This window comes from Rattus rattus, chromosome 2, assembly GCF_011064425.1.
Source record: "Rattus rattus isolate New Zealand chromosome 2, Rrattus_CSIRO_v1, whole genome shotgun sequence".
In the NCBI taxonomy this organism is placed as follows: Eukaryota; Metazoa; Chordata; class Mammalia; order Rodentia; family Muridae; genus Rattus; species Rattus rattus.
In genome coordinates, this window is record NC_046155.1 from 103,013,863 (window position 1) to 103,026,772 (window position 12,910).

The following is a 12,910-nucleotide window of genomic DNA, read 5'->3' on the forward strand; positions in this document are numbered from 1 at the left end:
TAATACCAAATGCTTAAGAATGAGTCTAATTTAGGGCATATGATTTCTATGCATAAACATATAAAATGACTGAGAAAATGGGATACTTACTATATCAAAGTCCCTGGTCTTGTATTGAAATATCTGATCTATATAGGACATTTTTCCAATTCACAATTCTTAAAAAATTGTAAATCTAATCTGGACGTCTGGAGAACAAAGAATGAGAATGTAAGAAATAGATTTGGAGAGGCAGAGCTAAGGTGAGGTGAACATACATTCTGAGGGACACGCTTGGATTCTCTACGATGTCTTTCTTTTTAATTTTTAACAATGTTAATTGAAATAGAATTAGGTCCTTTTCCTCACTTCAGCCTTTCCCAGGTACCCCCTTTTGACCTCTTATGTCCTTGCCACTCTCAATTTGGTAGATTTTTCATAGATTGTACTTGGTACACAGACACTGACACCTCCACTTCCTGCCACACACAAGGTATGTGTATGTACTATATATAAACATAACCTGATGAACTTGTTTTGTTGAGTGTATTATGTTCTTTATCATGACTGGAAAACCAGGAGTTCTTTCTCAAGATTATATCTTCTAGATACGATGGGAAGCTTGTGAAATTTCAACAATATGCCTGTTCAAAGAAGACCAGAACACTGACCAACATCAATTGACATGACCTTGTTGATAGGGGAAATATCACAAGACCTCATTCCTAGATGAAGCATGACAACAAGTAAATAATACTCTAGAGAAATCAAAAAATGAATGTATATAAAAAATACACATGCAATCATACCAATGAATTCAAAAGATTGCATTAACTTTGTTTGTGTCCGAAATATTTATGTGTGTGAATAAAAGAGTCATATACATACAGACACATGTATATATAATAGTGATAATTAAAGAAAAAAAGGTCAAAATTTGAAGTAGAATTGGGGGAGCATGGGAAAGGCTAGAGGAAGGAGCTGGAGGAGAAAAATGTTAAATTATATTTTACTTAAAAAATGTTTAAAATGTAATTTAAAAATTAAAAAATAAACTTCTAACAAACTTACCTCATTGAGCTTATTTGAAAAATATAAACAAACAAACAAACAAAACTACTGGGTATGAAGGAAGGAATAGGACTACAGATGGCAGTAGGGATACATTCTGAGGACTGCAGTTCTGTGTAACTGATGGTCAAACGAAAAAGGTTTACAAACAGTCCCCTGAGTTATAGGAAGATTTATAAAAGAGGAATAAATAAGCCTAATTAAAGAAATAGCAGATGGGAAACCAGAACAGACAAAACAAAATAATGTGGGACATTTGCAAGAAAAGAAAGGAGACAAAGAGGAAGGCACAGAAATAGAAACAAGGAGAATATGACTTTATCTACAGTAGGAAAGATTAGTCAGAAAGAAATAACACAACTCTTAGTCATTTGGGATGTGGGCTATTGGTGGCTTACTAAAAGTTCCTGATGATCCAATTATCTTATGCATAAACCTCAGGTAAGTGTTGACTTTCAATTACAAATAAATGGTGGGAGGGTTTTTAGCATATAATGTGTTAATATGTACTTCCAGAAACAAAAATTATTATAAAGTATTTGTGTAATTTTGACAGGGGTGTCAATTTTGAAATGAGAAACACATCATCATGTCCCACTACATTCTTTTGGCAATTTCACACAAACTAGCCATTTGAAAAGTGTTTTTGGGGACCACAGTTATGAGGATGGGAAGGCTGCCTCTTTTACTTGGTAGTTTTCCCTTATGAGTTTAGTGTGTGACATGAATGTTTTCCCTTAGCCTCTATCATTAGCAGTGATCATTATTAGCAGCCTTTCCCCATTATTTCTCAATTTCAGTGTAATTTAATTATACTCAACTCCCCAAATCAACCAAATCAATGACATGCAAATAGAATAAAATGTGCTTAGGAAGGTCAGCTGTGGAGAGAACAAGGCTAGTGGAAAGCATGGCAGATGGTATACTGAGAGGTGGATGAATGATAAATCAAACTATACAGAGTAGAAAGCCAGCTATACAAATAAGCCAAGGATATGAGATGGGAAGAAATATGTCAGTGGATGAAGCTTACATAAGAATGGAAATCTAAAAGCCTAATAAAAATGTACTGATTTGTACAAATTTGGTTGGTTGGTGAATAGGTCATAGATGCTCTTACCATACACATATATGTCTGAAAAATGTTATCTGAGGAAGGTGATAGGATAATTTTCTTGTCTCTAATAATTATTTATATATACATATGTAAAATATGGGTGTGCTGCATGCTTTAAATACATAACCAGAAAAATCTTTAAAGTACAAAGAAATATTAATGTTTGTTTTAATTTTCTGTTCAGTACATAAACAAACCTGTAATTAATAATTTCCAAATGTTAAAAGCAGCATAAAGGAGATTCAGAGCAGGAGTGAAACAGTTATAAAATAAACACCGATCTTATTTACAGAAATACCTGAGAATTAAAGAAAATATGATTTGCATTTGGAATAAGAGAAAATTTCCCGTTGTGTCTAAAACACTAGTTCTGCACGTGTGTCTGTTTTTGTGTGTGTACATGTGTGACTGTGGATATGAGCACATTTGTACTCTTGTCGTGTGTGCTACAGATGTTGATGCTAATGTCAAGATTGCTTTCATGACAACTGGTAAACAGAAAATGCAGGAAACATTCTGAGTGAGGAAAATAATAAGGTCAGAGACGTCAGTAGAAATTATTTTCTTTGTGGGTAAAATGTAAATGCTCTGCTTGGCAGAGGAGCAGATTGCTTCGGTAAAGCCCACAAGCCCAGAGGAAGGCCACCCTTCCTGCTCAGGGCTGGAGTGAAGCAGGGCTGATTCTAACACAGAGGAGGAGTGAAAACTTGGCTCTGCAAAAACTAGAGAAATTTTAGTCATGTGAGAGATGGGTAGGTTGTAACTTAAATCCTCTTTGGACATAACAGTGGTATTGCCTAAGTCTTTTGTTGTCTCACAGTAGATTAGAAGGAAAAATTAAAAATAAATATGAATGTTTAGTGAAATATAATCAGATAATATTTAAACATAAGAAGGATAATAAATTGTCACTGTTGGAAGAGCTGGAGTCACATTGTAGAGTGCTAAGTAAGGCTTCATTTGGAACAGTTTTCCCTTTAGGTCGGGACTGACTTACCCAAGCGAGAGGCAGCATCTGTCAGGAGAAAGGAGGCAGACGCTGAGCTGCTGCTGCATTTCAGAGGTTTCTCTGTGTTCCCAGTAAGTGCAAACACAACACTTAACATGTACATTGACTGTTCTGTTGAAAGTTATAAACAGTCTTCTGAAAGATAAAGTAGTGAATCAAGAAATCCTAAGTGCTGGAAAGTGTAGCTCAAGGTAGGCTGTTTGCTCAGCACATGCAATGTTCGAGGCTTAATCTTTCAGACGGTCTCAGCCTCGCTGCCCCCCCTTTCTAAGAAATGAATACTGGCAAACTGACATGCTCTCTTTTAATATTTTAAGGTATGATAAACAATGGTGTTAAATATATTGTTTTTACTTTTTTGTGAGAGAACATACAGGAGATCAACATCGGAAGGATTTCTGTAGTTATGCTACGATGTGGAATAAAGATCTTTGAAGACGTGTTGAAGTCACAGGATCAGTCCAGTTGTTTCATGGCTGCACCCTTACAGCAATCGCCAATTGACTGAAGATCATTTCTGAAGAAGTATTTTTGAAAAATACTATGCTTTTACTCTCATTTTCCTCTATTTCTATCATTATGTTATAGAGTAAAACGTTCTGTATTTTTCTATGTCATATATTTTTTTTCTTGTGTTCCTGATAAAGATAGGTCCAGTTATTTGTCATAGATGACTATATTTATTGGCCACACACTCTTGACGTTCCATAATTTAAGAAAGGATTTCCTACATAATAACCACTGTCGATTTCTCCTTTCTTCCAAGGTGAACATAGAGGGAATGTATATTTTTGTCCTAGTTGTGTTCTTTGTCTGATACAAATTTGACTGAGCAATAAAGAAGAATCACAAGCCACATGAGGCTCACCATGCTTTCCTGGAATAGTAGTGATGTTACAGGGCCCATATTTATCCTGAAGGGTTTCCCTGGACTGGAGTATGTCCATACTTGGCTCTCAGTGCCTTTCTGCCTTGCTTATTTGGTAGCCTTCATTGGTAATGTAACCATTCTCTCTGTTATTTGGATAGAGTCCTCACTCCATCAGCCCATGTACTACTTCCTGTCCATCTTGGCACTGACTGACCTAGGTATGTCCATGTCCACACTTCCAACAATGCTGACTGTGCTGTGGTTGGATATCCGAGAGATACAGGCGAGTGCTTGCTATGCTCAGTTGTTCTTCATCCATACATTCACATTTCTGGAGTCCTCAGTGCTTCTGGCCATGGCCTTTGACCGTTTCGTAGCCATCTGTCGTCCACTGCACTATTCTACCATCCTCACCAACAGTGTGATTGGCAAAATTGGTATGGCCTGCTTGCTTCGAAGCATGGGAGTCGTTCTGCCTACACCTTTGCTATTGAGACAGTATCACTATTGCCACATCAATGCCCTCTCCCATGCCTTCTGCTTACACCAAGATGTTCTGAGGCTATCCTGCTCTGATGCCAGGATCAACAGTGTCTATGGACTATGTGTAGTTATTGCTACACTAGGTGTGGATTCAGTCTTCATACTGATTTCTTATGTTCTTATTCTGAACGCCGTGCTGAGTATCGCATCCCGTGAAGAGCGACTAAAGGCTCTGAACACCTGTGTTTCCCATGTCTGTGTGGTGCTCATCTTCTTTGTACCAGTAATTGGGGTGTCAATGGTCCATCGCTTCGGGAAACATCTCTCTCCCATGGTCCACATCCTCATGGCTGACATCTACCTGCTTCTCCCCCCAGTGCTTAACCCAGTTGTCTACAGTGTGAGGACAAAACAGATCCGCCTAGGAATTCTCCGCAAGTTTAGATTAAGTAGAAGGTTTTAAATTACTCATATCCTCTGATTTTTGTCCTGGGAAATATTAGAAAAGATGTTTGTTTTGTTAGGTGAAAAGTGTATACTATAGTTCTTGGGGCATATCTGCCTAAATTAGAATAAAGTAATTATTTTACCTTCTAAATATAGTCTTGATTAATTTTAATCATTATATCATTTGGGTTCTCAAGGCCAAATTGTAATAATTACTATGGCCTTTTTCTGTACCTAAGATTATTATGAGATTTAATAATAGAAAATATATGTGATTGGAATTCAGTTTTTGAAAAACTGTATTTTTTTACATTATAAAACTATTACAGTTATATTCCTTATGAAAAATAGATTTAACAGTTAAAAATGATTAAAAATTGAGAAATCAATTCATTTAACAATAGTATTTTTTTCTTTTTCTACAAGTCTGTACAGGTCTTTATGTTGTGTTTTCAATTAATTTATTGTAGATAATTGATTCCTTTGTCATCTTCGGTAGGATGCTAGCCCTTATGAGGAATGCTTTACTTTTTCATATATTCTTCCTTTATTCTCAGTTGAATTGTGCACTTTTTAAGCATGGGATCATAATTGTCTCATTAACAAAGCATCATGTGTCTAGTCTTCTCCAACTCATAAAAGATAAATGTAAATTTTAGCTCTAATTTTGTAACCCAAGTCAAATATATAGAGACAAATGAAATATGTATTGTGGTGGCCATTTCTTTAAATACCGTGGATATGTAAATAGCAGTGCATTGTAAAAATCTGTATGCCTGGACTGAATGATGAAGGAGAGCTAGTGTTTGACAATGCTTGCTGTGTGAGCATGAGGAATTGAGTTAGATCCTGGGCGTGGCCAGGCATGCCTATAACCCATCTCAGCAGGGCCGAACCAGTGGAGTTGTGTGTCAAACATACTGTCTGAAATCAATAAACAACTAAATAAATGTAATAATATTTTGAATTCTTAATTTTAAATGAAGGTTAACATATAAATTTGTTTTAACTTTGAGTATACTTTAAGAAATATCTAAGGTGTGGCGTAGTAATGCACGCCTTTGGTCTCAGAATTTGGGAGGCAGAGGCAGGAGTTCCAGGCAAGCCTGGTCTGCAGAGTGAGTTCCTGGACAGCCAGGACTACACAAAGAAGTCCTGCTTTAAAAAAAAAAAAACAAAATAGAACCAAACAAAATAAAATGAAAAAAAAAAGCAAAAATAAAAAAAAAAGGAATGAAGAAAAAAAAAAGAAGCATATGACTATTTATGATGTTATTTGGGTTCCAATTTAGAGACAGCAACTACACAGTAATTTTCACTGTACTGGGAAATATTTATGTATCTTAACTCTTAAGTTCAGGAATTAAGTGTATTAAGTGTATAAATATAAGTCTAAATAGTACATTAGCATTAAAGGAGACAAAGAAGGATAAATTATAGCTTCGAGTTCATTCTACTCACTCTGTACCTGAAAAGTTTTCACAAATTTCTTTGAGAAAAAAAAAAAAAAACCAAACAAACACTCCTGTGAGGAATGGATTATCCACTGTTTACAACCCAGAACTGCCTTCAGGACCATGAAGAAGGAACCATCAAGTAGGAAAACAGCAGAGAATGGTAAACTGACCACTCTTAAAGCATGGATGGGGAGAGAAGACACAATTTTTACTAAGCTGGAAATGTGCCCTCTACTAAGCAGAGTGATTATAGTTCAGAAGCCATGTACAGTAGTGACTGCCAGAGTCATAGAACTGAGCCACTTGCCGAAGGTTGAGATTGGAGGAATGAATGTCGCAGAATGTCTGCTCTGCTTGTCTTTGGTCTCTGAATAGTAGAAGCAAAATCAAAGAGAAATGCAGAAGACTTTCACCAACAGTGTCTTAAGCATTTTCTATTGGCCAATATTAGCATTATGGTACTTACAAAGGAAAAATTATTGACTGAATTCAACTATATTCTTGTAGTGTAAGCAGTGGACGACATGCTTGAAGTGAGAGATACATAGGCAATGTGTATGCTTAGCTGTGGTGTCATTCATGTTCTTCTATGTGATTTTTGAAATTTTATGACCTACTTCTCATGTTAGGATATTCAACTTATGTAGAATTTACATTTGTGCAGGGTAAGATAAGATCAAGGCATAGTTCCTAAAGAATCAACTGATTAATTAAGCATTAATCCTGAATCTCAATGATGTGTTGTGCAATGTAAGGATATTTGTAAAAATAATTTTGTTCTATTAGTTTCTCTTCCTCTGTAGTTCTGAGGCCAGAATATACAATGTAGCTGAGATTTCATTTTCTTCTTGCTGACAACAAGAAATGGATTTAGAAATAAGTATGCTCCTAACCCTGATGAATTAACTTACTGGCTTTCCTGACTTTTCATTAAGTTTTTTTCATTTGCAAATAGTTATATTGCCTGTGAATAATAATAAAATTATTTTCCTTTGAATTTCTGTTTCTCCTCATCTATTTATAGTACATAACTGCACATATTTTAGAGCTGAACACAGTATTATAATCTTCTTTTTTGTCTATGGGGAGGTTGTCTTACTATTATATTTTCCAAATAAGATTAATGTTTGTTGTAATTTTTGGACTTAGTCATGTGAAAAATTATTGTTAATTTTGAATTTATTTTTCTTGTCATTAATTTTAAATCTAGCAAAATATCTCAATTTATATTATGAAATGATCCTCTTCTTATAAGGTAATAGTAAGTTGCTTTAACATATAGAGAGTTTTGATAACTGAATCAAATACAAAAGAAACTGTGTGTGTGTTTGTGTGTGTGTGTGCATGCGTGTGCGTGTGTGTATTTAGCAGATTACATTTATAATAATTTGGTTTAAATTTTATAATGAATCCATGGTGGTCATGCATGCTTATTTTTTATGTATTGTGCTCTTCTTTGGATATCAGGTTACGCTTGCTGAATTCACATAAATCACTGAGAAATAATCTCTCATGCTATATTCCTTTATCAAGTATTTGATATAGTGAATTAAACATAGTATTCAGGACTAATACTGTTTTCACAATACTTTTAACTAAAGTTTCAAGAAAGTATAATGAAGACCATTGGTTGTCTTCATCAAATGATTCTTAGGGCACTCCTGAATTGCTTCCCATCCAAGAGGCGGGGTTAACCTGTCTACCATCTGCCCTTGAGGACGGTAAATAGATTTGCCATCAATTATTATCCCCAGAGGTTTATTGAGAAAAAAAATGTGCTACAGGTAATGTACTAGTCAAGAGGGATGAGAAGGCCAGAGTCCTTAATAAGAAGCAAGGTGGTGATGGTACACCAGCCCGGATATTGTCACACAAATCCGGGCATAAAATACACTTGTGTAGTCTCTGAGTCACCAACGACACTGAACCTTTTTCAAAACACCTGTGTATCCACAAAGATCTCTATGCCTCAGGACGCTCTGTGTGTGTTACTATTTTTTTATTCTAATCTTCAGTGGCTTTAGATACCTATGAAGAATCCCTCAGAGTGATTGACTGGAAACTCAAGACAGTCTGAATCAGAGTGAATGCCTCTCTGCACTTAAAGACTCAGCTGTGACTGTGCTTTGAGGTAAGAATAGTGGGCATAAGGCTGCTGTGTTATATATTTAAATAATCTAATGCATTGAAAGGAAATTGAGAGCCTCTGATGATCTTAGATTAAGGTAAATCAGTGCTCTGGGACAGATGACATGGATAAAATAATCTGCTTTCCCAACCCTGCTAGACTATTAGCCTCAAAGACTATTAAATATTAACCTTGAGGGGGAAGAATGTAGTGTCTATGATGGGAAGTCAGTACTGAAATCACTGTTGTCCAAATACAGTACTGTAAAATACTAAACAGAGATGAAAATGTCAAAACAGGTGAAGTGGGTGGTACAGATTGATGATGCTTTGAATTCCTCTTTTCCTCACTCCCATGAATACCATGAGTATTTACAAATCCTACTTGGTCTTGACTAGAGGTATTGGTCATAGTGTCTTTGAGTCAATGACTGTGGTTGTTACACTTAATATTAATATCCATCATTTTGATCAATATTTTTTCTTTCCTTGAGATCAAACTAAGTCTCAGATGCAACATGTGGCATTTCATTTGTTTTTCTCAAACATCTTAAATTTTAATAAGGTTCTGTAGTTAATACTACTTTATTTTTGTGTTCAAGGAAGTTTAGTGATCTATATCTCTAAAATGGTTGAAATAGTAGATTACAGCTGCTCTCTGACTTTCTCTGACTCTAGATGGTTAGTCACTAAAAGTAGGTGTTTGTGTCTATAACCAACAATGACTCAAGACTGAATCCTCTAAAATGGAAATATTTCTAAGGAGTAAAAGAGTTACCCAAGACATGAGCTTTGCTGTGCTTCCTTGAGAAGGAGACTGAAGAGAACTCAGACTACTGAGGGTGGGCATAAGGAAGAAAGAAATTAATTTTCTGTGTCAAAAGATTCTTATTACTCAGTGATAAAGTTGACCCAAAAGAAACTTATGACATCAAAGTAAGGAAGTGAAAGTAATGTATAAAAAACGGTATTTCCCAAGATGTAATATTATTATAGCATTTAGATCACTGTGTAAAAGATAATATGCACATAAATTCTTTTCTTTTTTTTTCTATCTTAAAAGTAAAGATATTACCAGCACAATGGAAAACTCGTGTTACCTCTGTAGAAAATTACATAATCAGTCATTTTATAATTAAACTAGTCAGGGAAATTGCAGCATGATCTTTTGTTAGAAGAGTAAACTGTGGTAAGTGGAGCATAGGAATTTTGATGTAGAATTTTAACATAGAATACTCTGTGTAAACAAAAGCTAGGTTTTGCTTGGTGCCTAGCATACCCAATCTGTGGTAACTCTGTCTGGTGCTCAGCAAGCTCACAACTTTCCTTCCAACTGGACACTGCATTCCTATGTTTTTTTCTTTTTTTTTTTTTTTTTTCGAGCTGGGGACTGAACTCAGGGCCTTTAGCTTGCTAGGGCAAGCGCTCTACCACTGAGCTAAATCCCAACCCACATCCCTATGTTTATGATCTCTCTATTTATCTGTGACGTGTTTGTTTTCCCATCCTTTCTCTATGATTCATTAGAAATTCCCCATTTGGCACAGTATACCTATTCCTCTCTGTACGTACATCTCATGCTTGTCACAACTTAATCTCATTTATCTTACTCACTTGTTTACCCAACTTTCTATATCAGTCTTTATTCTGTTTGTTTTAACAAATGACAAAGTTCAATAAAATAAGTAAGCTGTTCTAGATTTCTAAACTTCATGATGATCTATATTATTAATCTCCATTTCTCTGCCTGAACTTTACAACTGTATATTCCTCATGGTACTAACTACTAGAAATTACTTTTAGCCACTATTTTATTATCAATAACTTTCTAAAAGCTTCTTCTGTCTCCTTTTTGTGAACATTCAGATTATTTTTATACTGATTCTACTTTGACCCAAATATAAATGTTCTCAAGTTAATTGTTTCTTATCTAGGTCTTGTAGAATCAGTAAAAGTGAGCCTACAAGTTGTACATTTTTTATTCCCTATCTGCTTTTCAAATTTAAATTTAGTTATAGAATTCAGTTATGAAGATCCACTCAGGTCCTATAGCATTTGCTTACACCTATAACACAATATTGTCCCTATATCCAAATTTGGATTTCTGCCTTTTTGTTACTTAGTACCCTCTCTGTTTAGATATCACCGTGTATTTTTAAAAAATGTGTTTGAAAAGTTAATTTAATATTTAATATAATCCCTATTCACAAGCTTAACCTTCATAAGCTTTAATATATTTATTATAGACCTTTCTACTTTAAGACTGCCATATTTCCTTTATTATGTTCTTACTAAATATACAAGAAAATAAAAGAATAAATTAGTAGGTTAATGTGCAAATACAAGGACTAAATATAATGAATAGAGAAGTAATTAAAATACCTAGCACAGAGTAGGACATCCAAGCTTTGTTCATTATTACAGAACTGGGGTTGACCTTAATTTTCTATGTTTATATCTTCCATTGCAGATTGAACGGTCCTTTATTAGCATAATGTCTGTTATCAATGATTCCAGCCTATACCCCCGATTCCTTCTAACGGGTTTCCCAGGCCTGGAAACGAGATACAGCCTGATTTCCATCCCTATATTTTTGGTTTACGCCACTTCTATTGCAGGGAACATTACCATCTTATTCATTATCAGAACTGAGTCTTCCCTCCATCAGCCAATGTACTACTTTTTGTCTATGCTGGCACTCACTGACCTGGGCCTCTCTACTACAACCTTACCTACCATGTTCAGTGTGTTTTGGTTCCAAGCCCGGGAGATCCCCTTTAATGCTTGCTTGGTTCAGATGTACTTCATTCACGTTTTCTCGATTATTGAGTCAGCAGTGTTGCTGGCCATGGCATTTGACCGCTTTGTAGCAATTCGGGAACCTCTGCGCTATGCAGCTATTCTAACCAATACTGTCATTGTTGGAATTGGCTTGGCAATTGCTGGAAGAGCCTTAGCCCTGGTCTTTCCAGCCTCCTTCCTCCTGAAGAGGCTTCAATATCGGGTTATCAATATACTCTCCTACCCATTCTGCCTACACCAGGATCTCATAAAGACAACTGTATCCAGCCGCTGGGTCAGCAGCATCTATGGTCTCATGGTGGTCGTCTTCTCCATGGGACTGGATTCTTTACTTCTTCTCCTGTCTTATATCCTTATTCTGGGCACTGTGTTGAGTATAGCCTCCAAAGCAGAAAGGATAAAAGCACTCAACACTTGCATTTCCCACATCTGTGCTGTACTCACTTTCTATACACCAATGATTGGGCTATCCATGATCCGTCGCTATGGACAGAATGCTTCCCCAATTGTCCACGTGCTTATGGCCAATGTATACCTATTGGTTCCTCCTCTCATGAATCCTATTGTCTATAGTGTGAAGACTAAGCAGATCCGTGACAGAATCCTGAGGAAATTAAAGAAACATAAAGTTTAGAAAAAAGGAACTGGAAAACATTCTTTATTTTCCCTTTATATGTATTATTATGTAGCATTTCTTACTTACATAAATAAATGTTTAAATGTAAGTTTATTAATAATGGTTTACCTTTAAGATATTGAGTCCAAACCCAATGCCAGAAAATCGTTGTCTTTTTAGCATAGAGAATTAAAACGTGGCTTTATTTTTTAAACGAAAGCTCTCAATTTCTGAAGATAATCAGATTTCAAGAGAACTCTTACATAAGTCCTAAAACTTAGATCAAAAATACTGTCCTATATTATTTTCCATATTATAAAGATATTTTTAAATATACATTTTGATTCTCGTAAATCTAGAAAATATGTTTTCAAGAGGAAGGGGATGATACTAAAAGAAAATGGTGAGTTAATGAAATGTAACACTTTCCTCCACCTGTAGGCCATCGTTTTGTCCAACTGACAGTCTTTTACCTTACAGAAGCTTTTCGGTTTCTTGAGGTCCCATTTATTACTTCTTTATCTTAGAGCCTGAGCCATTGGTATTCTGTTCAGAAAATTTCCCCCTGTGTGAATTAGTTCAAGTTTATTTTCAACTTTCTCTTCTATAAGTTTCATTGTACCTAGTTTTATGTAGAGGTTCTTGATCCATTTGGACTTGAGCTTTGAGCATGGTGATAAATGTGGATCAATTTGCGTCCTTTTACATGCAGACAGACAGATAAACAAAACACCATTTGTTGAAGATCCTTTCTTTCATCCAGTGCGTGGTGTTGGCTTCTTTGTTAAAGAACAAGTATCCATATGTGTGCAGGTTCTGGGTCTTCAATTCTATTTCATTGATTGATCTGTCTGTCTCTGTACCAGTACCAAGCGGTTTTTATCAGTTGCTCTGTAATATAGCTTGAGGTCAGAGATGGTGATTCCCAAGA

The 12,910-nt window shown here is 35.6% G+C and overlaps 2 protein-coding genes across 2 annotated transcripts; both read left to right on the forward strand.

Annotated features, from left to right (window-relative positions):
- Positions 1-4,045: 4,045 nt before the first annotated feature.
- LOC116894074 (olfactory receptor 51L1) lies at positions 4,046-4,993 on the forward strand. The gene has a single exon (XM_032895797.1). It carries the CDS (start codon positions 4,046-4,048, stop codon positions 4,991-4,993), a length of 948 nt encoding a protein of 315 aa, XP_032751688.1.
- A 6,059-nt stretch (positions 4,994-11,052) lies between these two features.
- Positions 11,053-11,997, forward strand: LOC116894075 (olfactory receptor 51G2-like). The gene has a single exon (XM_032895798.1). The coding sequence runs from the start codon at positions 11,056-11,058 to the stop codon at positions 11,995-11,997; it is 942 nt and encodes a 313-aa protein (XP_032751689.1). The 5' UTR covers positions 11,053-11,055.
- The last annotated feature ends 913 nt before the right edge of the window (positions 11,998-12,910 follow it).

Coding starts and splice junctions, on each gene's coding strand:
- LOC116894074 (XM_032895797.1), top strand. CDS start 4,046: ATGCTTTCCTGGAATAGTAGTGATGTTACAGGGCCCATATTTATCCTG.
- LOC116894075 (XM_032895798.1), top strand. CDS start 11,056: ATGTCTGTTATCAATGATTCCAGCCTATACCCCCGATTCCTTCTAACG.